Source organism: Camelina sativa, chromosome 17 (genome assembly GCF_000633955.1).
Source record: "Camelina sativa cultivar DH55 chromosome 17, Cs, whole genome shotgun sequence".
Lineage (NCBI taxonomy): Eukaryota > Viridiplantae > Streptophyta > Magnoliopsida > Brassicales > Brassicaceae > Camelina > Camelina sativa.
The window spans coordinates 14,450,140-14,477,940 of NC_025701.1; the positions used below are offsets into that span (position 1 = coordinate 14,450,140).

At 34.4% G+C, this 27,801-nt stretch overlaps 4 protein-coding genes, 1 long non-coding RNA gene and 1 pseudogene across 11 annotated transcripts; 5 read left to right on the top strand and 1 right to left on the bottom strand.

Moving 5' to 3' along the window:
- Positions 2,142 to 19,229, top strand: LOC104759478 (annotated as a pseudogene).
- Positions 2,956 to 3,607, bottom strand: LOC104757197 (glutaredoxin-C9). The gene has a single exon (XM_010479923.2). The coding sequence runs from the start codon at positions 3,478 to 3,480 to the stop codon at positions 3,070 to 3,072; it is 411 nt and encodes a 136-aa protein (XP_010478225.1). The 5' UTR covers positions 3,481 to 3,607; the 3' UTR covers positions 2,956 to 3,069.
- Positions 6,396 to 8,559, top strand: LOC104757196 (syntaxin-61-like). Of its 3 annotated transcripts, none has more exons than XM_010479920.2 (8): positions 6,396 to 6,470; positions 6,951 to 7,024; positions 7,117 to 7,230; positions 7,423 to 7,536; positions 7,633 to 7,820; positions 7,962 to 8,052; positions 8,137 to 8,202; positions 8,337 to 8,559. In XM_010479920.2, the coding sequence occupies exons 2-8, from the start codon at positions 6,971 to 6,973 to the stop codon at positions 8,445 to 8,447; spliced, it is 738 nt and encodes a 245-aa protein (XP_010478222.1). In that variant the 5' UTR covers positions 6,396 to 6,470; positions 6,951 to 6,970; the 3' UTR covers positions 8,448 to 8,559. The 3 variants fall into 3 exon arrangements, with proteins under 3 accessions (XP_010478222.1, XP_010478224.1, XP_010478223.1); XM_010479922.2 differs by having other exon boundaries at positions 6,435 to 6,453; XM_010479921.2 differs by lacking the exon at positions 6,396 to 6,470 and adding an exon at positions 6,477 to 6,582.
- LOC104757195 lies at positions 14,522 to 16,196 on the top strand. Of its 3 annotated transcripts, none has more exons than XR_762381.1 (2): positions 14,522 to 15,101; positions 15,204 to 16,196. It is a non-coding gene; the product is annotated as an uncharacterized LOC104757195 (long non-coding RNA). The 3 variants fall into 3 exon arrangements; XR_762382.2 differs by having other exon boundaries at positions 14,524 to 15,101; positions 15,319 to 16,196; XR_762383.1 differs by having other exon boundaries at positions 14,524 to 15,101; positions 15,338 to 16,196.
- On the top strand, positions 19,798 to 22,286 carry LOC104757198 (OPA3-like protein). Its single transcript, XM_010479924.2, has 4 exons — positions 19,798 to 20,167; positions 20,389 to 20,523; positions 21,169 to 21,255; positions 21,796 to 22,286. The coding sequence occupies exons 1-4, from the start codon at positions 20,039 to 20,041 to the stop codon at positions 21,958 to 21,960; spliced, it is 516 nt and encodes a 171-aa protein (XP_010478226.1). The 5' UTR covers positions 19,798 to 20,038; the 3' UTR covers positions 21,961 to 22,286.
- On the top strand, positions 25,077 to 27,735 carry LOC104757200 (transcription factor VOZ1). 3 transcript variants are annotated; one of them, XM_010479926.2, is made up of 5 exons: positions 25,077 to 25,208; positions 25,450 to 25,757; positions 25,878 to 26,027; positions 26,127 to 26,640; positions 26,736 to 27,735. In XM_010479926.2, the coding sequence occupies exons 2-5, from the start codon at positions 25,527 to 25,529 to the stop codon at positions 27,308 to 27,310; spliced, it is 1,470 nt and encodes a 489-aa protein (XP_010478228.1). In that variant the 5' UTR covers positions 25,077 to 25,208; positions 25,450 to 25,526; the 3' UTR covers positions 27,311 to 27,735. The 3 variants fall into 3 exon arrangements, with proteins under 3 accessions (XP_010478228.1, XP_010478227.1, XP_019095145.1); XM_010479925.2 differs by having other exon boundaries at positions 25,081 to 25,757; positions 26,145 to 26,640; XM_019239600.1 differs by having other exon boundaries at positions 25,082 to 25,757.

Sequence of the window (27,801 nt, forward strand, 5' to 3'; positions counted from 1 at the left end):
TCGGATGTGGAGGGGTGTCGATCGATGCCTCCTTGTTGGTGTCGATCGACACTGAGCCTGATGCCCGTGTTGCAACTTATCTTTCTCTTTACTCAATTTGACACTCACTTGTCAATTGTTTTTTTTTTTTGTCTTTTTCTTTTGACATATAAATCTTGAGATCACTCTTTCCCTCAACACTTCTCCTTTGTCACCTTCAAATTTTCTCCACGTGGGCCTCTTCACATCGCCTTGGGATCTTCTGTCACGTCTTCTTCCGGTTATTCTGCCAACCTCCTTCCACTCAGTTTCTTCTAAGTGAACATTCTGATTTTTCCTTTTGGTGTCCTCTTGATCACCAAATCTGGGTGTGAACTCTTTCACGTCTTCTTCTTCTCACCCTTGATTTGTTGTGTCCATCTTTCTGATCTTCTTGCAGCGGAATTTTTCTTATTTTTGTTTTGCTTGGACAGGCTTGAAAACCAACATAAGCTCTGATACCATGTTAGAATATTGAGAGGAAGTAGAAAAGAAACAGAGCAAGAGACTTTGTCTCTTCTCTTTAGAGAAGACAAGAACGAAAACTGAAATATTTATTTTTATTTACATGAAACTTGTTGTTTACAATCAAGACAAAATGTGTTTATATAGTTAACAAATAGACACGATAACACAATGACTTGTGTCTCTTCATACTTGATGACTCTCTAATGAAACATCATAAACTGCAACGTTTAGATCGAAAAATTGTAACTGTTGACCAAACTCAATTATCAACCAACAAGCTTAAGTTTTACAAAGAGAAAATAGAATACATATAAATCCAAAGTAAAAAGCTTGGTGATGTGCGCTAAGCCTTCCCAAACACTATAAAATGAGCCAAAAATTTTATGAATCAGGTAAAAATATATGCGACTAAACAGGAATAGCAACACGAGACGACATCATCAACGTTGGATAATGGTACACACAAGCTGGAGCTTGGCAGTACTACTTCGTCGATATAGCTTCCTACCTGTAAGGCTGTAACAACCATCGTCCTTACTCCTTAGTTGCACATTTTTTTTCATCACGAGCTCTATTTTTCTATTATTCCAAAATTTCCCCGTTTTCATTTGCCTATTCATTTCTTCTCATTCATCCTTTGTAAGTGAACCATTTTGTTGATTAAAAAAAAAAGAAGATATGTAAGCTTTTAATTTGATAAGAGAGGTCTAAATGCAATGATAGCTAGAAAAAAAGAGAGAGGGAAACAATCAAGACGTGCTCAGAGATAAAAGATATCGTAATAGTAAACAAGATGATTTCAACTTTCAAATGTAGATTACACGAATTAAAATCTAATTGTCTTACCTTCATAGTTTTACAATCATCAATTTCTAGTACTTGACCTCCCCAACCATGGTCATATTTTCTCTCCATTCACGCAATATATCACACATTGTTGAATATACTCACATAATAATTGATGTTTCTAGAAAATTAATTTGCTTTCTTTTTTGACATTTTCAGATTTGAATACAAAATTAATTTATTTTTATTTTATTTGTTTCGATCATTTGTGTTTTACAATTTATTATGTTATTGATTGAATAATTCCAATCAGATAATAATAATAATAATAATAATAATAATAATAATAATAATAATAATAATAATAATAATAATAATAATAATAATAATAATAATAATAATAATAATAATAATAATAATAATAATAATAATAATAATAATAATAATAATAATAATAATAATAATAATAATAATAATAATAATAATAATAATAATAATAATAATAATAATAATAATAATAATAATAATAATAATAATAATAATAATAATAATAATAATAATAATAATAATAATAATAATAATAATAATAATAATAATAATAATAATAATAATAATAATAATAATAATAATAATAATAATAATAATAATAATAATAATAATAATAATAATAATAATAATAATAATAATAATAATAATAATATTTATCATTATTTTAATTTTTATTTTTTTAAACAAAAATAATAATTTCTTAGTTCTTTTGCCGGCAAAACCTAACATCATATATATTGCAACGCAATGCGAGGAGAAGGAGGAAAATATGTTGACGGAGGAGCGTAATTCGTCGGAGGAGTATCCCGTCATGAGAGGGAATACTGGCGTATAGTGGCCAAATCCGACGTAATAACTCTTTTAATTTCATCTTCTTCATCTGTCAGGGGACAAGCATCGGGCTCGATGCCCTATTGAAATTCAACAAGTCAATGAACTTAACGTCCTCTTACTACATTATTTTGCTCGCAAACGATCCGGCAGCTACCCCTTCGCAGAAGACCTTTCAAGTTCGAGTTGATGAACACAAATTTGGCTGTTTGGATTTGATAGTCTATATTGCTAGACGAAAAAGAGATCAAAATGACGGTGACTAGTGCGATTCATTATACATTGTTCTCTATTTTTTTTTTTAATATACCAGTCCTTGCTGACTATTAATAATAATATTGTATAGCCGTGGTGACCGCTAAGTTAGTTACCTATGCAGCTCTGTTTTCTTGAACACCTTTGAAGAATAGTTTGGCCTCCCAACTGATAATCCAAGCACATTGTTCATTCGATTTGGTTATCTTTAGAGTATGTCATCAAATTGATTGAATGAAAGAATGAATGGAGACACAAAAAAGGATAGGCTAATGTCAATCTCTAGACTCTAGTGCTAAATGTTCTTTGCGAACAACAAGAACAGAGTTTTTTTTTTCCTTCGACTCTTTAATTTATCCACATTTTAAATCAGTATCATCTAACTATTAATACACCAAAAATATGGTTTTTGACACATCTCACGTTTGTTTAAAGAATCTTTTATATAAAACAAATCCATTTAGAGTAGAAGCAGAGAATACAATGAGCCAATGAACAATACAAATTAGACTAATTAGTGAATACCATTTTATACAATCTATAGGTAAATTCAACTTAAGATTTTAATTTTTAGTTTATTTATTTGTACACATATAAAAAAAAAATATATAAACAATCCAATTATAAAGCCGAAATATTAACAACCAGATTCTTTAATTACAATTACAACCACAGAGCCCCAACCTCTTTAAGAATTGGAACTAACTCACCAGAAATAAGAGTGGCCATAACCCTATCTAGCCCTCCAAACAACCTACCTCCTACATAAACCGCCGGTAACTTCACCGTGTCTCCGCCGCCATGGACTCCAATCTTCTCTAGCTCACTCAACACTTCCTCTTCCCTTTCCTCATCGATCTCAAGAACCGCCGGATTCACTCCAAGTCCAAGAAGCAGCCTCTTCACCACGAGGCACATGCAGCATCCTCTCCGTCCAATCACGATCACCGCGTTCTCCTCCACCAACGTCCGAACGCTCTCACCGTTTTCTTGCGTTTTAAGCGTTAGCGGCCGCAGAGATTCCCCGACCGTGTTCATGTTATAATTTCTCATACAAGAAATTGTTCCTTGCATTTTTTTCAAGTGTCTCTTTAAAAGATAGATTAATAGATATATACCAATTAAGAAAGGGAAGGTTTTGGTATAAATATATAAAGTACACGAAGTAAGAGAGAACCAGAGACACAAAGTCGAGCGTCAACGATGGTTACGTAAGGATGTGCGTCATAGAAAGCTATATGTTATGCTGTTTTGACGTCACCGGATGAGAGTGGACTTGGTCATAGGACCGTGTGCTGTTTTTATCGTATTCCATAGCACATGATTCACGCTGACTTTTTGGATATATCCCACTTTAATTCTTCTTATAGAAATCAGCACGTTTTTTATTTTGTTTCCTCTTCTACGTGTTGTGTGTTTCATAATAGTTTACTAGTTTTATATCAATAAAAAATAAATCTTGTCTTTAATACTTACAAATATTCGCATGTGAAGATAGTGGATGCTTCTTTGGATATCGACCATCAACTAAACATAGTGGTCAGTGGATGCTTCTTTGAATCAACGGGGACTATATATGTATATATATACATAAATATACGTATAACAATTTTGGTAATCTGACGATTATATATATACGTATAACAATTTTGGTAATCTGACGATACTAAATTTGTTTAAACACAATTTTGTATGCTAGAGGAAACAAAATCTTAATTTCGATAGTTTCAGACGATTTAACCATTCAAGTTTAAAATAACATCTAGATGAAAAGGTGAGAAAATACATGTTACTCTAAGACGAAAACATTTTGAGTGGTCAAAACTCCAAACAAAATTCTAATTTATACGAAAAGTACATATGTTATATTTCAAAACTAATGTAATTGAATCATGTCATAATAGTGCACCGAATCTCAAAAATTGCATTGGCCGACCGTGTTTGGATGAAAGTAGATTATGATGAGCAATACTATATTTTATGGGGAAGTGATCGTGTTGATACAATAATCTTTTAAAACCATTTTAAATGACTTATAAAAAAAAAGTTTGGCATTAATAGTTACTGTCAAACTAATAAATGTTCAGTCGGTAGTTTCGGCGTAGTGGAGCCTTAAAAATGAGAAGAACCCAACAAAGAATCATCGACGATCGTACGATGGACGGTGGAAAAAGTCGGTATATAAATAAAAACGTCAGCACCAACTTAACATTATTGGTTGTTTTAAATGGAATACTGACGTCATTTTTTTCTTCAACTTCATGCACTCTTTTCTTCCTTCATTAAGAGTTTAATTACTAGATTATGACTCACAGTACACTGCCGGGCAAGTTTTTAAATTTTTTTTTGTAAATGTACTATTTTAATACTAATTTTGCTAATGTAAAATTTTGTTAATTTTAGTGATTTACTATATAATTTTATGGTATACTGCACAATAATTTTTGTTTAATACAAACTTAATTAAATTAGTTTGATTCGACATATTTTATATTGGTGTTGTTAAAATAATAAAATAAAAATTTAACCTGTATCGAAGTATCATATTAATGATATTTTATTTTTTAGATTATCAATTCAATCATATAATATTATATAACCGTCATGTAATATAACTCGTTCCTGTTATTTTGAAAATTTAATATTTTTCAATAATCATAATCTTAAACTTTTTATTAAGTTTAGATTTATCAGTTATAAACTTCTTAAAATTCTATAATTTACTATATACAGTAAATTTACTATAAATGTATGTTGAACACACACTTTTGTATTAATTGAGTAATATATGTTTGTTTTAAAAAGTTTAAATCACAATATATGCAGGAAAAAAATACAGATTTTTATTAACTTTATATAATAAGATATGATGATTCACAACATTTACATTTTAAAATTAAAAAAGGTGATAGAAGAATTTTTTTTTTAATATGGAATAAATCTTCTAAATATCTATATTAATTATAGAATATTATATATATCGATATTTAAAATATTTTAGTTTTTTTTGGTTATATTAACTAAACTTGTTTGGTATGAATATAAACATTAAATGACATTTAATGATAAATGTTTCCATAAACATTTTTGAGCAAAAACTGCTGTAAAAATACTAGTATAGACTAGTATATTTTATACTTTTATTTGTCTCGTGTCTCTTTATTAAAGACTTAAAGTCTCGTCACCCTTTCAACTAACCTTTTCAATAGCCTTTTCTAATTTGCATCCTTCGACCAAATCCTGAAATGGAAGTTTAACATATTCATCAATCAATCATCGTCCTAAAACGTTAAAAAATAGTGTGTGCGCGTTTAGTGCGTACATGCATCATGCGTGTCCTCGGTGTATCATTTTTTCACCCACAAAAAATTAATACAGTATTACAAAATTATAATTAACATAATCAAATTTTTACATGTAAATTTTGCATCTCTCAATGCATATGGTCATTTTTCTAACATTTTTTTTAATCTTATTCGTCAATTAAAATAATAACGGATTTTATCGTAATCTTCAAAAACGAATCAGTTTCTATAAAAATCAGTGTTCAAGAAAGCGCTAGGCGGTATGTGGGCGGTGACCCAGCGCCTAGCGCCTAGAACGATTAGTCAGAGTTTAAACGTTTTTAGGCGGTTTATGTGTTTACATTAAAAATGATTATATATATGATATTATATACAAAATTATGTAAAACATATGTTAGAATAAATAAATAGTAATAAATCATAAACCAAAATTAGTTAAAAATACATTTATTTAATTTAAATTAATAATATATGAACATTTATAAATATGTATATGAATATAAAATTTACAATTTTAAATATATTTAGTTAAAAATAAAAATATATTGTTAGGTACTTTTTATACGGTCTAAGCGGTTGTCTAGGCGTCTGCTGAGCCTAGCGTCTAGATGGCGCCTAGACCGTTTTCTTGAGCAGAGAAAAATAAAAGGGCTCTTATTGGGCTTTATAAGCTACACCAATAAGCCCAAAGCGAAGTCTTTCAGCGATCCTCCTCCTCAGTGAATCTCAAAGCTAACCGCAGGTGATGCGTTTTGCTACGTAAGAGTCTCACGCCGGNTTTTTTTTTTTTTTTTTTTTTTTTTTGCTTCACCGTCGTTTCTTCTTCTTCTTCTTCCTCGATCTCCGTCGCGTTTCGATAAATCCTTCCTAGGTTAATAAGCTTCTTCAAGTTTCCTCTTACATCAATTTTTGCTTTCGCTTTGATCCTCTTATCTTTATCGTTTCTAAACGCAATAATTTTTCTGCAGTTTTTTTTCTAAGGTTTGTATAGAGATTGATAATGCTGTAACCTGTATATAGGAAGTTTTAATCTAGATTAGTCAGGATTTAATCGGAATTGTCGGGATCTAATAGTTTCACCGAGTTGATGATCATTGTGATTTAGGAATCCTAATTGAGCAATCTTAGAATTTTGCGTAATCTCCGGAACTGTCTATGTTAATGTTTGTGTTATTCATTGTTGAGAATATGAACTTGATTGTATAGCGTAATCATCAGCTGTGTTATTTTGGTATATAGGGTAGCACAGTTGTGTCAGGATGTCTTCAGCGCAAGATCCGTTCTACATTGTTAAAGAAGAGATTCAGGATTCCGTAAGTTGTTTGGCATAGCCAGAGATGTTTTTTGTTAGATTTTTAAGGACAGTGATTGATGTGTTTGGTTTTGGTGATGGATGCTTTGTTAGATTGATAAGTTGCAATCTACATTCCACAAATGGGAGCGTATCTCACCCGACATGGGTGACCAAGCGCATGTGGCGAAGGAGCTTGTTGCTACTTGTGTAAGCATTGAGTGGCAGGTACTCGTATCTAATCACCATCCTATTAATCCCAGTTTTTGTGTGTGTGTGTGTCTATGGATTCTGTTATTTTGTGTTAATGGGATGATGGATGCTGAACACTAGCTGATCTGTTAGAATGGAATAAGTAGGTGTGCTAGTCAAAATTAGAGTCCTTCCATGGATATTGAAGCTGTCTTTACTGATAGGAAGGTAGATGAGCTGGAAAAAGCGATTACAGTTGCAGCAAAAGATCCTTCGTGGTATGGCATTGATGAAGCTGAGCTTGAAAAACGGAGGAGATGGACTAGTAATGCTAGGACACAGGTATGTCTCTACGTTTGTAATGAATACTGCTTTATAGAGAGTAGGATAAATTTGTTGTTTGTTGACTTGTGCAAGAAATTACGATACGCTTTATAGGTGCGGAATGTGAAGTCTGGTGTTTCAGCTGGAAAGGTTAGTTCTGGAGCTGGTCATGCAAGTGAAGTGCGCAGAGAACTGATGAGATTGCCAAACGCGAATGAAGCCAATAGATACGATCACTATGGAGGGAGAGATGATGACGGTTTTGTACAGTCAGAATCAGATAGGCAGATGTTGTTGATCAAGTATAGCTCTTATCAGTTTTTCTACATATTTTTGCAGTCTTTTCTTTGCTTATGAAATTACAGCGATTGAAGACTAGTTTGTAGCATAGGTTTGTTCAGACAGAGTAGTTTTATAACCTGACATCATTTTTGTCACTTCAGGCAACAAGATGAAGAATTGGATGAGCTCAGTAAAAGTGTACAGAGAATTGGAGGAGTGGGGCTCACTATACACGATGAACTTGTAGCACAGGTTAGTAAATATGGAAATGGATTTAACAATAGTAATATCAGTAGAGATCAGGACCATCAAGGGTTTTGTTATTGGGTGTTCCAGGAGAGAATAATAGATGAATTGGATACGGAGATGGACAGTACAAAGAACCGGCTTGAGTTTGTTCAGGTAACCCCTCAAGGTTTTATGGCTGTATTGATTGTGAAGTAAGCCTTAAGAAAGTGGAAAGTGAAACAATGAAAATGGTTTTTTTTTGTTGTTGTTGATAAAAATGTGAATGAATGAAAATGTTTTTGTGACAGAAAAAAGTGGGAATGGTAATGAAGAAAGCTGGAGCGAAAGGGCAGATGATGATGATATGTTTCTTGCTTGTCTTGTTCATCATCCTTTTTGTTCTCGTCTTCTTGACCTAATACCGTGCTACCACAGAATTTTAGAGATGGTATTTTGATGTTGACATTGTTATGTGTGTGGTGAAACAAATAGGAACATATTTACATAAAGTTCTCTGGTTTTTCTTCTCTTGTCCGATCACCAATCATACTTGGAACTGTGGCTTTTGAGATTGAAATTCTAATTCTTTAGCTGTGGGATCGCAATAAATCACGTATAGTTCCAACTTCCAAGTCCTGATAAATAAACCTCTTATCTGATAACCAGTAACTTGAAACAAATGTTTATGCCTTGTAGAGTAGTAATAAGAGTAAGTGAGTAACCAATTCCAAGTTTTCTCGTTTGGCATATAAAATACAAATTCATTTCTTCCGCAATTCAGAATAAGTATCCTAAAAGATGAACCTCAATACATAACAAGAGCATCTCGATTTTGCCGGTTAAAATAATTTGTTTGATATGTCTCACAAAACAGGATAAACTCACACATAAAACTCTTCAAATTAAGTTAATTTTATGAGCAATACTTGGGGTTCATCACTTTTGTTTTTAACCAATGAAAATGCTCGATGTCATATTATATTTAAATAAAATTTAAAATAAAATAAATAGAACATATTAAAATGAAAATTATCAATAATATTAATTTAGTGGAACCAAACCGACAAATAATCAACTTTAGTTGTAAAACCTAATCTTCATTTATTAAATCAAAACCTTAATTCTCATTTATAAACTCAAAACGACATATAATCTTGTTTAATTGTAAAATATAAACTCTAATCCTTTTTATAAACCCAAACCGACACATATTCTAGTTTAATTATAAACTCTAATCCTCATTTATAAACCTAAACCGCCTTATTGGTCTCTACATCTTAACACTACCTAGACATCAAAGGGCCTACAAATTCTGAATCTGAATATGTTTTTGTACCTAAATTTTTATGTGATACATGCTCGTATGGTCCATCCCTTTTAAGCACAAGTTGATGATGAAAAAGGAATTGGTTACCCCTATATGATCATATACGACAAACACAAGCATGTGTTATGTTTGGTTTGGTTGCTCCAAGATAGTCCAACTTATTACTAGTCTCATGGCTAGACTAATAATATATAAGTTTGACCAAATGAAGGAAGAAGATATACAAGTGTGGCAATATTATGTTTGAAAAAAAAAGAGTTGCATGCAAGTTGAGAGTAATTCATATTAGATTTTTATGCCATTAACGCCATTACCTAGTGTACTATTATTACAATACCCAAGAGAAACAAAGAGATCATGCACAAACAAAAACAATGTTAAACAAGACTACAAAAGGTAAGAAAATTACAATGTACCTTATCAAGAACAGACATGACACTGTTATTCAAGTGGTAAGCAAAATTGCGATGACTACCTTAGTGGTGAATATGAATCTGCTACTCCTTGTAGAATTTCTGCAAGTTTTTGAATTCCATCTTGATGAGCTTCCTCTTCCAATGTACTCAGAATTTTCCAGAATTCCATGAACATTCCGAATTCTTTTTCAGCTGCATAAGCTGTTAGGTACTTGTTAGATACTGGACATATTCAAAGAATAATATACTATAAGAAACGAAAAAATCTATGTGACAAAAGAAAACCATACTATAACTGAAAAGAAAGAAAAGTTCATGTGACCGCGTACTTCATATTATTTAGGAATGACTACATCATGAAAAATAATCTATTATGATCCCAAATTACATAGCATAACAAATCTTAATAGTTAATATTGTATTTATAAAAAATATTGACATCAAAAATGACATTCTCTAGTTTGGTGTCCTAATTTCTTATTAAGTCTCTTATCGTCAATGTGTGTCACCGCATATTCGCATATTTATCTCTTTTATGAGTTTTTTTTGTACAACTTTTGTTTGTATTTCTTGAATGTTGATACAAATTTCTTCAAATGTTATATATATAATTGATTCCCAACTTTAAACTTTAACGTGATTTCTTTGTCTTACTTATTATAGTTTTTGTTTTTTTTGTTTTTTATATAATTGATGTGCATGTTTTAATGGTTCAAGTGCACATTGACTCGTTTGTATTACCATCTCAATTCTCAACACGGTCAGGCGATAATGTTGACATATTAAAATCAATGAGAATGTTTGACATTTTGGAGAAGACTTTGAAACTAATTCATTTTTGATAATTCATTACGAATCCAAAAGAGATTTTACCTATTTCATTTCATTATTACCGAACAAATGATACCATTCATTTTTGGTGTAAGTAATTTTCTCATTGGATATCAATGACATACCACTAAATGATATACCGAGGAAGATAGGTTTACGACATCGTATTTCAGCAGGACCATGATAAGCAAACTTTCCTCCTTCACCCATTCTTGAGTAAAGAATTAAGTCCGCTGATATCGGTTGCCATTGGAGCTCATGCAAAGCTTCTTCTAGTGTGTTGAGTCTTCGAGCATTTTTTAAAGTTCTCTTGCGCATGATGGAAGGATCCTCATTAGCACTCGAAGGCTTGTGGTTGGTGCAGTCAAACTCCTTGTGCAATTCTTTGGGAACTCCATGTCTTTGAATATGGAATAAAACTCTCTCTACAGTATATCCATAACAATGATGCGGGTTGTTAACCCGATCAAAAAACACATCTTTCTCTCCAGGATTGCAATACGAACACAGATACCAAGCGCATAACGGCCGAGAATTATTCTTTTCCCAATTATGAAGTTTTCTAAATCCACGGAATTGGTCCGAGCCCGCATACACCCAACAAAGAAGGTGGAATCTCTGATTTCGAATTTCACCCAATATGGGATTCCATGGAACACCAACTAGCCACATGTATGGTAATAATTTCTATTGCAAAAAGAAAAAGAAAAATTTAGGTATAGTGAGATTATCCCCTATATAATAAAACGGAAGTACACAACCTTTTTTGTAGATTATATAATTTTTATAAGTTGGTTACAAAATAGTTTATAGATTAAATATAGGTTAGTTACAAAAAAGTTATAGATTAATTGGTCAATCTGTGTATTATATGAATACACTTAAGAATATCCCAAAGAATCCTCTTAAAGAGAATATTACAATGATTTATACAATTTCCAAAATAAAATATTTAGTATTCCATGTATTGTTACAAAATATATACTGTTAGATATAAAAAAGAATAAAATCTTGGCAATTTATCACACTTAATCGTGATTTCCTATATCTAATTGTGCAGTTAAAAATAAAATCTTACCTAAGCACGGGTCATATTAAAACACTTTCACCAAACATGTTCAAAAATTAAAATAAAAACAAACAACAAACATAACCATTTCTCATACATATAATTACAAAATTAACAATATAAAACTTACAAAATATGTGTATTTTTCAAGCCATCATATTTAGCATATGATTTTATTGCATAATTTATCCAAAAAACTTTTAAAAACAATCATATAAATTCTATTTTATTCTAAAATTATAATATAAATAAAAAAAATTTCAACCATGCTCTAGCACGGCTCCTAATCTAGTAATTATGTATAATGAAAGGTAGCTATATTAAAAAAAGTTAATGGGGTTTACCAATTTTTTATCCGGCAACAGAGCTGAGTGACATGGCCGCCATCATCATTTAGCAAGAACGGACCATCTAGAGTATCAGGTTGTGCAACTCTAAGTTTCGCTAAATCCACAAACAAATTTGCATATCTCTCCTCGAGCTGGCACACTCCCTCTCTTCTAGAGCGTCCTTACAATGTTTTGGAATGCGACGAAACGAATCAGCAGGCATGTCATAGACTTTCTTTGACCAAGCATCTCACCTGATTTTGTATCCATTGGGTATAACGACCTCTTAGCAGCAGCTCTGAGCAGATTAAGCTTCCTCACCGATGCCTCTGGCAGAGAGTAGCAAAAGGATTTGGTCACAACCATTATTATAAATATGGTTAGACTCTAATCATATATATATAATTGAAACAACCCGATCCGTTTTTTTTGTTTAATAATAATAAATACAATATATAATTAAGCATCTCATACTATTTAATTAAACCAACCTAAACCAGAAGTCATCATTAAACCAGCAATAACCAATATACACAGCGGATACATATCAATAATACAAAACCAATACATCATCAATACAATAACATTCCTAACCATTCTATCCAACACCTAACATAACTCTAACCAAGGTTCCAACATAAACATTATATCCAACAACACACACAAATGAGGCTCTAGATCATCCTCCTCCTCATCACCATGATTCCACGTCACATACCTGCACACCACAAACAACAACTCAGATGCGTAAGTATTATCATAAATACTTAGTGAGGCAATCCTCCCATCTACTGGCTTATACACACAAGCATAGGAGATTCCAGTGTTTAACAAACGACAAATAAACACAACAAACGAGGAAACCACGCAATACACAAGTTGGTGTCGATCGACACTAGGCCCAGAATGGTGTTGACCGACACCCACTTTGCGTCGATCGACACCGACCCCGCAGTCACGTTCTGCTCGAAGCAAATCATCAAATCTCTATTTCCAATCATCTCCAATCCGTTCCAAACTCACCCAAAAGCTTCAGGAACCTATAAGAACCATAACACAACCACCACAAGCAAGAACAACACCACAAAACACAACAAATCAAGCAAACAAAGGATTCTCAGACTTAGATAATCCATGGTCATGCACTCACCTCTTTTGCAAAAAGTTCTGACCCAACCACGACGAATCCAACACCCTAGGAAGCTTCTCCTTCTTCTCTAGCACAATATTTCTCCTCCACAAGAACAGATATCCCAAACATGCCAAGAATCTCCCCAAAACTCGCCGAAATCTCAAACCTTCTCTTTTCTCTCTTTTCCTCACTCAAACGGCGATAGAACACTCAAAACTCTCGACCTAGGTCGCTCCTCCGCTTATATACATGGTTTAGACAAGCCAATTAATCAAATCCAACCAGAATCGACAATTAAAACAATCTGGTCGAACCAGATTCATTGGTGTCGATCGACACTCCTCTTAGTGTCGATCGACACCCACTCCCCAAATCTTCAATTTGGTTTGCAGATGTTATAATAATGAAGGAAACAAGACCGACAAGTGTCGCAATATTATGTTTAATAACAAAAAGAGTTGTGCATGCAAGTTGAGAGAGTAATTTAGATTCGATTTTTTAATGCCCTTAGCGCCATTAGCTAACTTTTAAGTGTATTATATTATTATTACAATACCAATTAAAGAGATCATGCACAGAAAAAAACAATGTTCAACAAAGACTTAAAACGAAAAGGGTAAGATAATTACAATGTACCTTGTCAAGAACAGGCAACACATTGTTGTTCAAGTAGTAAGCAAAATCGCAAGGTCCACCTAGAACATCTCTCTGCAGTTCATAAGAGGGACAATTATTTCAATATTTAAGCATCTTAACTATATATAGATGTAGCAATCCTTACCACAAAGAATGGAATAGCCGTTGACATGCATGATATAAAGCTGTCAATAGCATTTGTATCTGAAAACTGGCAAAATACATGAGAAAGAGTTGAGTGGCACAACAATGAAATCATCTTTTAAATGAAACCTTCAAAAAGTTTATATTACTATATATCAAGGGGTTAACATACTTACTAATGCAAAATCTTATAACTAGGTAATTAATTGTATATTTATGGTAACAAATTACTTACTCAAAGTTTACAAAAAAAAAAAAAAAAATTATGTTCATCTGCATGCATGTGACACAAGAAACTCACATTGCTTAGTGGTGAGTATGAATCTGCCACTCCTTGAAAAACTTTTGAAAGTTTGTGCATTGCATCCTGATGATCTTTTTTTCCACCCAGAATTTTCCAGAAATCCATGAAAATTTGGAATTCTTCTCCAGCTGCATAAGCTGTTAGGCACTATACCAACCAAACAATAACACACACTAAGGGCATGATTATCGGGGGTTGTAAGGGGAGTTTTAAGATTTTTGGTAGATTAAAATCAAATCAAAAGAAAAGAAAATATGGAAGAGGCTCTCTTATATAACAGACTGAAATCTATCATAAGAGATGCTACGTGTCCATTTGTTGTTGGCCAAGAGAATAATACAAAAGGGAATAAAAAAATTTCTCTCTTTCTCTCCCGATCAATTTCTCTCTTTCTCTCCCGATCAAAGTCTCGATCCGAGAAAGGAAAATCTGCTTTAATCGGAGGTTATAGAATCAGTGAAGTCCATGGTTGGAGTCGATTAGAATCGGCAGAGATCTTATCGGAGGCCACTGTAGCGGTGGCGATTTGAATCGTCGTGGAGATTGTAGCGGTGGCGATTTGAAGGAGTAGGTGATTCAATCGGAAGAGATTGGATCAATCTCCGCTAACCCTCTCCACTCCCCTCCCTCCATCGTCCCTCGTCGTCCCGTCGATCCTTCCTCCGCTGCCGCTCTCTGCCGTTCTTCTCTCGTCTGGTTCCGCAACGACCTCCGCGTCCACGACAACGAGGCTCTCAGCTCCGCTAATGACGAGTGCGTCTCCGTTTTGCCCGTTTAATGCTTCGACCCTAGAGATTACGGGAAAGATTCAACAAGACGGGGCCTTTCCGCCCAGTTTCTGATTGAGTCGGTCTCAGAGCTCCGGAAGAGTCTCCAAAAGTCCAGGTTTCTGTTTTCTTCATCTCTTCTTAGCTTAGCTTTGATTCATCTCATAGCCAGGTTTAGTTTGTTTATAAAATAGGTGGATACTTGTTGGATTTTTCAAAGGTTCGAAATTTAGCCAATTGGTTCCAGTTCTATAAGTGAAGAGCTACCCTTAGAGACATACTCATATGGATAAATACTAGGTATAAAGTGTTAACAGTTTTAACTCCGTTTGAAGGTCCATGAATTCTTTATAGGATCAATCAACGTTTCTCCTTCGGTCCAATATGTGTTTGCTGCTCACTTCCACCTTTTCCTGCTGCTATAAACTTTGTAGAGAGATTATCTGATGTTGCTCTGCTCTCTCCTCTTAACTGGCCCATGACTCCAACACCTTCCTCTCATGGTCTTAAATTGTCCAGAAACAGCTCTAAATCTTCAAAGGTTTGATTTTTACGAAACCCACTTTCTCAATCTTGTTTCCACTTCCTTGTGCGTTTCTTTTTTGTTTAGTGATATTGAGTTGACTTTTGGATATGACGAGTTTGTCTTCTTCTTGTTACTAGTTATAGTGTTGGTTCTTGTTATTGTTAGGGAAATTTATAAAAATAGGCATTTTTTTAGAGAGAGATTCGATTATAGGCATTACAACAGTGAAAGGCATTATATTACACACGAACATTACTGTGACTGACATTTTTGCCCTTATGTTTTTTTGAGCGTAATTGTCATGACGTCAGAGGGGAGAAAGAGAGTTCTTTCTAAACTGAAAATATCAGTCATCAACTTTGCTTTGTTTCAAAATCTACAATACAAAAGATTCTTTCAGAACAAGATCGGAGGTGGTTTCACGTGAAGAAGAGGTTGCTGGTGAGGACGGTGGTGGTTTCAGGCGAAGAAGGGGTTGTTGGTAGGGAACTAGGGATGCATCTAATCTAACCGTCACGGAGAAAAACACCACCGGTGATTGAAGTTGGGTTACGGCGATAGGCTGATTGGAATCAACGAATCATAAGAGAAACAAGATTGTTCATTGTTTACACATGTATCTGTCTTTTTTAGCATCAAATCTACTTTTTCTGACAATAGAGGGTCGCAATATTACTTTTGGTTCATATGAAACACTACAAGGTTTAACTACTTGACGATATGCCAATAGTCTAATCGAAAAATTGCTAAACCCTACTAGATCGTAAATAGAGAACCCAAACATGATGTTTTAACTACTGAACGAGAGTATAAATGAGAAAAGGCTAAACCCTAGTTAAGAATTAGTGAACCCAAACCGATTACTATACAGTAAATCATTCACAGAAAACACTTGATAGACGATAATTGATTTAATCTTTATCCCTTCAACAATACCAAAAAACAAGATCACGTACACTAACTACGACGATTGTGATTAAGCTGAATATTATCCTTCAGAAGTCATAGGACATTGAAAAAAAACACAAGAAACAAATTTTTAAATTGAAGACAAACGTAATGTAAGTACCTCTTTTCGTATAATTCATTCGCTGCAATCGTTGCTTTATCCACTAATTTCAGAACAAATCTCGCTCCAAATATTATCAGCCCATTAAGTAGACATTACCAATTTCACCTTCTCCAAGCTGTTTCATGAGCTTGAAATCTTCATCCCCCAGGGACGCTCCACCTGAAATCGAATCTTTTGAATTGTGACCCATCGGTTATTGATGTTGGGAGGAACACCGCCGAGCACGAGTACTACGACAAACAGATAATTAGAGAGCATAGTTTTTGGGCATAGACGACTGTGGGCGTAAAGACAGCGCCAACTGAAGTCCCAAACTGGGCGGCATTAGTTTCATTGATTTCTCTATCGCCACTGCCATTTTACGCACATCCGCACTAGATCCACATATGTTCCTAGTTTTTACCATGGTAGTAGGAACACAAACCTGGGGAATACTCAATGAAACCGAATGAATTGAGTTCCCTAGAGAGCGAACAGTAAGACCTTTTCCCCAATTTTAAATCTGCAATCTGCCCATGGAAGCAGAGAGATCGACAATGACATCAGCAAGAGAAGGGTAGAAGAGTCATTCTGCAACGTTTGAGTGCCTAAAACCGAACACCATTTCGATAATGCCTAATTCAGAAGGGCAACGGGGTTTTGATGCCTAAATTTTAATTAACTCTTATTGTTATTGTTCCTTTATGAAAATGGAATGCTAAATTTGATACCTTTCAACTCTGTTGTTACTTATTGTGCTCATAGATCCGGTTTGTAGCTGGAGTTAAAGATTGTTTCTTTCTCTAAACCCAAATGAGAACAATGATGAACTTCCTGAGATGTACCTGCCGCTTAAACATGCGTTTCTCTAAGAGAGTGTTCTTTTTGTTGATTCTTTCAGCTTTGGGACATGAGAACCCTGACTCTTATCAAGACTTGTACCACAGTGGTTCCTGTAAATGCTATTGCCATGTCTCCACTTCTCAACCATGTATGAACTTCTTGAAATTCAAATCCGGTTTCCAAAACCAACAATTCTTGATTTTATCTTTGTGAATGTTTCTGCTCTCTCTTAGGTTATGCTTGGGGTTGGTCAAGATGCATCAGCTGTGACTACCACCGATCGTGCTGGGAAGTTTGAAGACGTTTACGTGAGGCTGCATCATTTTGAAAGAGACTCCCATTTTTTTTTCTCTCTTTTCAACAGTTTCATGATTTTGTACTACCTATATACTTGGATGATTAAGCTCTTTGAAATAATTGATGGCATAAACAATCAATTCAAACATATAAATGGTGATAATTTTTTTTTTTCATTTCACACTCTTATATATAGATAGAGTATATACTTTGATTGATCCAGTATTAAAATTAATCATTTTCTCCATTTAAGAATTGCACTTCTATTATAATATGTTTTAATGTTTTTATTATGTTTTGTATGTTTGAAAATTAATTAAAATGCATTATTTTCTAATTTTATAAAATCTTAAATGTTTACACATTTATACCACTTCTATTCTAATTAAAATTTTAAAATTTTTAAAAACAATATTTTTAAAAATAAGAGACCCAATATAAGAAACTACCAATAAAGGAGAAAAATTTATTTAAGAGATCATAGGTTTTTATATTTAAAAAAACACACAATTAATTCATATAAAATTTAACAACCCCTACTTAGAGACTACCGATAAACTTGGTCTAAGTACAAAAACCTGAGCTAGCCTTGCAAACAAATCGAAGTTCAAATAAGTACATACCTCAATATCCACTTCATACCTCACTTTCATCGTAGCGCAGTGCCAGTGACCCCCCAAGGAGCCCTTTATACCTCACTTTCATCGTAGCGCTAGCGCAGTGTCAGTGTCAGATGGTGTCGTCGTCTTCCAAGGTAGATTGCCTGATTGGCCGTCAGATGATGCTTTAAATGATGATAGAAACCGGTTTTATGTGGTACGTAAGATTGTTTTTTTATTACTAAGAAGACACACAGCATGACCATTTTTTTTTTGCTCATGATCGATCATTTTAAGCAGTAGTGCTGATCACATATTTGTCTTTCGTGCTTTAATTTTGCAGCTCAAGGAATCAGAGTGGCAAACCACTTATTGGATTTCTCTCTATTTGGAACTTTTGATTTGTGCAACTGATAGAGGGATGTTTGGTGTAAGTAATTTTCTCTTTGCATATCAATGACATACCATATATATGACTGTTGTAAATAAATTATTAACGATCACCAAAACTGTTGATGTTGCTTGCAGATATTGCAGAGTGGTCTGCCCAAGCTTCAGATTCTGAAATAGAAACTGAGGAAGAAGATCAGAATCCCCCGGATGAGAGACTCAATGCCAGAAGGGCACATGTCTTATGTCTACATTACTTTTAAGGGCTTGGCCAAGTCCCCACTGCTTGATGATCATGAGATTGGTGACCATGTTGAACGCAAAGCTATCATTAGAAGAGTCATCGATGCGCATTTGGGATGCTTGACTCTCAAGGGTTCTTTTTGGAGTGATAAAGATGCCGAGCATCGTTCTAAAAGACTCCGGACTCGAGGTCCAGATGTTGATCAGAAAATATATACATATATGTTGTGCGTTGGAACTGTTTTAGGTGAATTTGTTATGGTGTCGTGTGTGTTTTTGAATACAGGGAAGGGTTAAGTTATTAATCGTGGGGATGATACAGTAGTTCTCCTTTGCGTTTCCCATTTTGGTCCCTAGATCTGGACACTAGACCTGCCGTTGAAAGGAGGAACCCTTTGATTCAGTTCTAACTTGTTCTGAGGACATCAAAGGGACTACAAGTTCCCAATCTCTGAATATTTCTGTGATATGGATTCATACTCGTATGGTCAAGCACAAGTTTACACCCCTAGATGATCACTTACGAGAGTGTTTTGGTTTGGTTGCTTCCAAACTTTATTAATAGTGTCTCTTTACATATAACAATACAACACAAAGGCTATTGGATTCTATGAGTTAAATAAAATACTACACAACTCAGCAAATTTTCTAAATTATAAAAGATGAGCTAAAATAAACAAACATTTGTTGTTTGCACAAACAAAAGAAATAAACATTTGTTATCACATACGGATCACGTTTTTGTTTCCGTCAAAATTGGGTCTTACTAGTTAATTCAACAAATAGAACATGCGAAAGAAGAAAAACGAAAGAGAGGGGTCCATTTCACAAATTAATTAAAGTTGTAAAAACAAAACGACTCAGCTTCTTCCTTCCTTCCTTCCAGTTACATCTTTCTTCTTCTTCTTCATCTTCAATTCAATCGGATCCAAACAAAATTCGAAAAAATCTCTGATTGATCCCAATGGCAACTTCTATGCTCTTATGATTCGTCTATGCTCGCTCACCCCAGCTTACTTCTAGATCCCTTTGCATCCCCTCTGTTCGAGTCAACTGAGCTTCTCCTAAGCTTTTCTCGAGGTTTTTTCGGAAAAATAAAATAAAAAATGGTGTTGCCGTTGATGAAACTGGGCACACTCTTGGTTAAAACCGTAAGTAAACCCTTGGCTAGTCAGCTCAAGCATCAAGCTAAGGTTCATCCCAAGTTTCGTCAATCTATCATCAACTTCGCCCAGGTGATTTTCTTAGAATCCCTCTGATTCTAACTCGCTTCTGATTCTAGAATCGTTTCGTTGCTTCTTCTTCCGTTTCGATTCCGATGATGTCTCATGGGTTTTAGGAATATAGGATTTGTAGTAGAAAAAGGCGTGGTTAGGTTAATAGTTGTTGAAACATTCGTTTGAAGAAGTTTTGCGAATTTGGAAATTTGATGTGTTGCTGGAAAATATGTGAACAGAGGAATCATAGAATCACGACGCAAATGCAAAGAAGGATATATGGTCATGCCACTGATGTAGAGATTCGTCCCTTGGATGAGGAAAAGGCTGTTCAAGCTGCTGTTGACCTCATTGGAGAGCTCTTCCTCTTTGGGGTAACACTATCTATTTTTTTTTACTCACCATTCTTTATGCGGTGACTTGTAGATGGTCATTTGAATTTGTAAATTACCTTTAACTCGCTCTAGCTCATCAATGGTTAGTTGCATTTTCATTAATTGGTAATGGTTTATGCGAAAAGGATTATTGTGGCCTTGAGAAATTGGATCTTTATCTGGTCAAGATGTTTAGGGAAGCAAAATTTTGAGGAAAAAAAACTAAACAGCTTATGTTTTGATAGAACTCTTTTTATGGAATGGCTGAGAAATGATTTGTGGCTTTACTCTATCAGTTTTTTGTTGATACCATACAGTCAGACAGTGATGTTGTTTCAGCTATCTGTAGGTGTATGTGCATTAGTTAGTATCCAACTTGGCTTCCGGGATAAAAACTTTTGTATTTTCTATCAAGGTACTAAGATTTTAAGGGAAATGTACCATCAGATCTACAGTATCTTACTCTTGTTAATCTGATACTACAAACGTATGCGTATAAGTTAAGTAAGTGTTTCTTAGTTTCTTCTATATTGTTGGTGGGGTTTGGTGTAAGTGGGAGATGGTGTCCACGTCAGTTATTTCTTGAGGGTCATTCGTTTATGCAATTCTCAATTGTTCTGTAGAACTAATACATTGTATGAGCAGGTAGGTGGAGCCGTCGTTGTTTTTGAGGTGCAGAGAGGTTCTCGGTCAGAAGCAAGAAAAGAGGAAGCACGTAAGCAAGAACTAGAGGTACACAGGAACATTTTTTTGGAGGATAATTTTTGCCTCAATTTTCCATTTGCTGTTCAGGATTAATAGTTGGTACATGCTGTTAGTTAGTACTTCAAATGAGAGTGGGTTGCATATATACATGGATCAAATTAGCATACATCGACAAGCTCAGGAAGAACTTTCAATATACAACTCGCGTAGATAAACGATTTAAGGAATTGGTCGTAGTGTTTTCAGATGCCTAACTTTAGACTTCAGAGTTGCAGCCTGTAGAATTAATTCTTATTCCTTGAAGCTTTTACGAATTCTGTCTTAAATAAAGAAGCTTTATAAACATGTCTAGATGTTGTGTACCATAGATGAAAACAATTATCAATAGTCGTGCTCAATGTTGTTCCCAGTGACTTGAAATCTGCGTTAAAGCCGGTAACAGCTAAGCAAAATAGGATTTCACTAGTTAAGAGACCGAGCTAACTTGTATGTTTGTTCGAGGAAATAATAATGTTGAGGTTTGATTATTGATTAGGTTAAGATGTTTTGAATCTCGTGGTTTTGCAGGAGTTAAGATTGAAAGATGAAGCACTGGAAAAGCAAGTCGCAGATCTCAAGATCAAGCTAGAGGAGCTTGAACAACTTGCTAAAGCACGCGGACTGAGCGGTACTATCCAGTTAAAACCACAGCCCAGTACTACAAGTAGCGGGGCGGCAGCAAAATCCAGTTGATATCATCATCGTATTGATTGATCTCCGAGACTGAAACCAAAGCAACAATACGGCAATGATTCTTTTCACAAGAGATGGGGGAGTTTATGATTCTCTTTTCTCCACATTCTTATAGATCGACCATTATAGATACATATACATGTATCGTCATCATCATCAAGAACAATCTGCTTTCTCTAACAATCAAATTAGGGTGACAAATAAAAAAAAGTTTTGATGTTGAGGGTTTGGTGCACGTTTTTGTCTTCTAAGACCAATTGCTACATTTTAGGCAATGTTGGATAATGACGAATTCATAATGAAAGCGACCTTGAGTCCTTGACAGATGCAAAATGAGTTTTTTCTCCTTCTACCTACATCATATAATCGTTTATTATACTAGTATATATAATAAGGTCAAAACTACAGCGACAACAAATTTGGGTTTCATGGTAAAAGGTGATCAAAATTTTCTTTACTAAAAGAGTAATGTATTTGTTCCTAAACGATTTCATTTTAAATGAGAAAGAAAACGAAAAGAACCTAGCTATAGATATGTTGTTATGTTTATTCCACATAAAGTTTCGTATAAATTTAATATATAACTTACTACTAATAAAATATAAAGTGAGAATCTCTTTTGGTGGTAGAGAAAGGGAATAATTGGTGGAAAAAATCATTTGGACAAATGCATAGAATTCCTTAAAAGCATCTCAATTTTGTTCTTATGACAACGATCAAAAAGAAGAAAAGAAAAACAAAACAAGACATCATTTTTTTAAGAAACGCATGCGACTTGTAATGATCTAATAGACATATCATCCACGTTCTTTGAAAATTGTATAGTATATATCCACAACGAAAACTTGGATTTGTCAAATTGGTTTGATTGTTCTAGTGATATCTATATGAAAATGTTGATGTTGAAGCTACTATTTCATGGATAATTTATCCGGGAGATTGTGACATATTGATGAACATCATTTGTTCTTTGAAACCCCTACTTTTTTTTTTCGAACGGGGCACATGCTTTCTTAGAAATATGGGTTCGACGTTTAATTAAGCATCATCTAGTGGAACCGCCCTCGTCCTTCTTTTGTATTTGAGGTGGACGTTTCACACATACCATATAAATCTATTATAGTCAATATACAGTATAAGAAATGTATTCCATCAAAGGCTGGTTCAGCTGGAAACGTTACTAATAAAATTAAAAAAAAAGAACAGTAAATTTAGATAGGCAAATCAACCCAACTATAAAAATAATTTTGCACACTGTCAATAATTTAGTCCGGATCTAAAAGTTGAAAGAGAAGTGGTGGACCAATCCACTTTACCAACCAAGGGATATGATGCATACCAATGTTATTTACATCACTCAAAGAAAATGTTGGAAATATGGATGTCTAACACATGGTTCAATTGTGATCATCAGAAAATATATATAATTAAAATTTAGTAAATAATGTGTATCAAATTAGGGTGATATTATTAGTTAACAAGATGGATTTGAATTTTTGTTCATACAGACAAGGATTGTAAAACTTGAAAATGAGAATAATAGCAAAACATAGAGATCACGATGAATATATATATATATGACCATTGATGAAATTAAAAAGTAGAGATGGGTATGGTATTGTATGATGAAAACTAATGAGCATCACAAAATAGGAATATTGACAACATAGTGGAAAAAAGCTTTTGTTATTCTTTCCTTGCCATTTGCTCAATATACCTTCTTCTTTTACACCTCTTTTCTCTTAAAAAGATATTGATAATTATGAATGAGTATTCACGACGACACTTGTCCAAATTCTTGGTTATGCGATTCTTTACCCTACTAGATTCCTTTGTTTTGTTTCTTCTTTTCTTTCCTCGAAAACAAAAAGAATGCAAAGTACTTGGCAAATCTTACATTAGGTACAAAACATCTCATTAACAAGAAAAAAGTTGTATCGGTCCAAATCATGGTTAGTAACATGTCTCTCTACGTACTATATTAAAAAGTTTGCGAACGAAGATTGTTGTTTGATATTTGATTTTAGACACACGTACATACACACACATTATGCAAACATAAGCTATAAATAACTGTTATCAAAGATGTCATAAAATAATTAGTATGGAGTAGAGTCATAAAATATGAAATCAAGTTGCCAGTTCATCGCTGAATTATGGTCTCGTAATTTTAGGCTAGTTCTAATATGAAATGACCAGTAGTCATTAGTCAAAGGCAATCAATATTACGGTTATCTCTATCTCTAATTGACGTTTTGATGAAAATACGTTACATATTTTTTTCAGTATTCAAATCTGCTTAAAACACTTGGTAGACATCCCCATAATAAAACAATCACTGTTTAGCCATTGAATCAAAAGTCTTTGTCGTCGTTATATCCTAGATACTATCATAAAGTCTATGTCAATTCTATCAACAAAAATATTCGTCTTCCTCTCGAATTACATGGAAATTGTATGTAATTTTGTAACATTATTAATCTTGTTTTGCTTTAGACCAAATTTTAGGTTTTATAACCAGCGTGGTTATTATATATAGTGGATCATTATCCAAAGTCCAAACTCCGATTAAAAAAAAATATTGGCTCCCAAATCCCAAATGTAATACACAATCTGAAAAATAAAATAAAAAACTTCATCGTCCTAATTCAACTAAGAATATTTGAATTTCATCAAATGATAGTAATCAAAATTGTTATTACAAAAAAAAAAAAGCAAATTTACAGAATAAGTGTTTGGAGCTCATAGAGTTCAAAGAAAAACAACAATTTTCTAAGGCAATGAGTGTATAAAAACAAAATCTCACTATTAAAAAATCTTTTTTTTTTGTAAGAAAACAAAATAACAAAAATGATACTTATAATTTAAGTGCTCATTATATATTTAAGTTATAATTTTCATTATAGACATTAAAGAGAAAACATGAAAAACAAAAAAAGAGAAGAATCCACAATAAATACATAATGTTTTATATAATCCAAATAATTAAACAAAAAAAACTCACCCAAACATTAATTAAAAAAATAAAGATAATTAGAATACATTTTCTTTATTTTTCCAAGTATACATATTTTATTTATTGTTATAAATTAGGGTTGAAATGATTTAGCTGATAAAAAGGGAAAAAAGAAAAGTTAGGAGTTGAAGAGGTGAGAGAGAGAAGAAGGAAGAAGAGAATCCACCAACGTTTCTCCTCCGCTCTCTCTTTGTGGGTTGTCTTCTTTGCTGCAGCTGCTACAGTAGTAAAGGTTCCTCTTTTATCTCCCAAAATTGATCGACTTGTTTCTTCTTCTCACTATACTTCGATCTGTGCATGATTGATTTCTTCTTCTATTATCCTCTTAAGATTCTCTGTATAACTTTTGTGATCATTAACTCCCTTTTTTGATTTTTGTGTGTGTTTCGTCTCTTTTGAATGAATCAATTACTGTAATTTTGGTTTGTTTAAGCATATGTATGTGAAATGTTTTGATTGTGGTTTTTTGACAGTTTCTTGTGTAAGGAAGGTTTTTGTATTTGTTTGTGGGTGGGGGCTGAGTGGAGTGGAGTGGAGTGGAGAGATTCTTATGACGGGGAAGAGAACTAAGACTAATTGCAGATCTGCTTCTCACAAGCTGTTCAAGGATAAGGCTAAGAACCGTGTTGATGATTTGCAAGGCATGCTTTTGGATCTTCAATCCGCTAGGAAAGAGTCTAGGGGTACTGATGTCTCTCTCCTTGAGGAGCAAGTGAATCAGATGCTTCGTGAGTGGAAATCTGAGCTCAACGAACCTTCTCCTGCTTCTTCCTTGCAACAAGTATGCTTCCTTCTTGTTTCTTTTCCACTAATTTGCTTTCTTTGTTTGATTGCTCTGTGACTCTTGCATGCTTTTTTTGGTGTTTTGTGAAATAACATGGGTTTGTTTTGCTTAAAGCAGGGTGGTACTCTGGGCTCTTTCTCATCAGACATTTGTCGGCTGCTTCAGCTCTGTGATGAAGAAGATGATGCTACCAGCAAATTAGCTGCTCCCAAGCCTGAGCCTGCTGATCAGAATCTTGAAGCTGGCAAAGCTGCTGTCTTTCAAAGGGTCAGTTGTTCTTTACACAACCAACTTTTTTTAATGGTGGTTTAGTTGTGCTTGTGGAGTCCATTATTGTGTTTTAATACAGGGACCATATCTTGACAGGGATACAATTTTGTTCAGGGGAAGTCAGAACATGGATTTCCTTTGGCTGATCATTGCAAAGATCCGCCTTTAGTAGTTGGCAACAACAACTTTGTTGGAACTGCTAATCTGGAATATAATCAGTTTGATCTGCAACAAGAGTTTGAGCCAAACTTCAATGGTGGTTTCAACGATTGTCCCAGTTACGGTGTTGAGGGTCCTCTACATATCTCTACTTTTATGCCTACTATCTGTCCTCCACCTTCTGCGTTCCTGGGTCCAAAATGTGCTCTTTGGGATTGTCCTAGGCCAGCTCAAGGATTCGACTGGTTCCAGGATTACTGCAGCAGCTTCCATGCTGCACTGGCTTTCAATGAAGGACCACCAGGTATGAATCCTGTTGTGCGTCCCGGAGGCATTGGTTTGAAAGACGGTCTTCTTTTTGCTGCTCTTAGCGCAAAAGCTGGAGGGAAAGATGTCGGTATTCCCGAATGTGAAGGAGCTGCAACTGCGAAATCTCCATGGAATGCTCCAGGTAGGCTTTGGTCTCTTGGATTTTACATATATATTAATTGATCACCATTCTTGTGTTGGTCATACTCAAATCTTGTATTTCTGTTGTGGCTGTAGAGCTCTTTGATCTCACGGTTCTAGAGAGTGAGACACTAAGGGAGTGGCTATTCTTTGACAAACCAAGGAGGGCCTTTGAGAGCGGGAACAGAAAGCAAAGATCTTTACCAGATTACAATGGTCGCGGTTGGCATGAGTCACGTAAACAGATCATGGTCGAGTTTGGAGGGCTCAAGAGATCTTACTACATGGATCCACAGCCTCTGCACCATTTTGAATGGCATCTTTACGAATACGAGATCAACAAGTGTGATGCTTGTGCCTTGTACAGGCTCGAGCTCAAGCTCGTTGATGGGAAGAAGAATTCAAAGGGCAAAGTTTCAAACGACTCGGTGGCAGATTTGCAGAAGCAGATGGGAAGACTCACAGCTGAGTTCCCTCCAGAAAACAACAATATGACTACCACCACCACCACGAACAACAACAACAAACGTTGCATCAAAGGAAGACCAAAAGTGAACACAAAAGTTGCCACCGTGAATGTTCAGAACACAGTAGAGCAGGCCGCTGACTATGGAGTAGGTGAAGAGTTTAACTATCTGGTCGGAAATCTAAGCGACTATTATATCGCCTGATAAATTGAAAAAAAATCAGGTTTGAAAAGCTGTTGCTTACCATTTAATTAGGCAGCAGCAAAAAGAAGCTATCTACATCTCGTAGGGAAGAAGTAATGGACTCGTATAATTTGTTTCTTTATATTATAATTCTCTCTATTCATGGAGATTATGTATATATAACAACAAGAAGGGGATGCAGAAGACTGTCCTGGAGTTTGAGAGCTTTGTTCTAACCAAGAGCAGGAAAAGTAAATGTGATGTGGGGGCTGTTTTTTTTTAAAAAGATTCAGTCTTGTCTGTGGAGGTGAAGGCATATTTACTAACATTCCGGTTTATATATTTTGATGCATTTTCGACTCTCTTCTGTGATATATAATGCAGATGACAAATTATGTAACCCGAAGGTTGGAACGGTTTGATTATCGTTATTGTTCTTAATACAATCAGGACCTTTGTTCAATGAGATGACCAAGATGACCAATCTTAGCTCCTAGTTTATCGTCAGCATC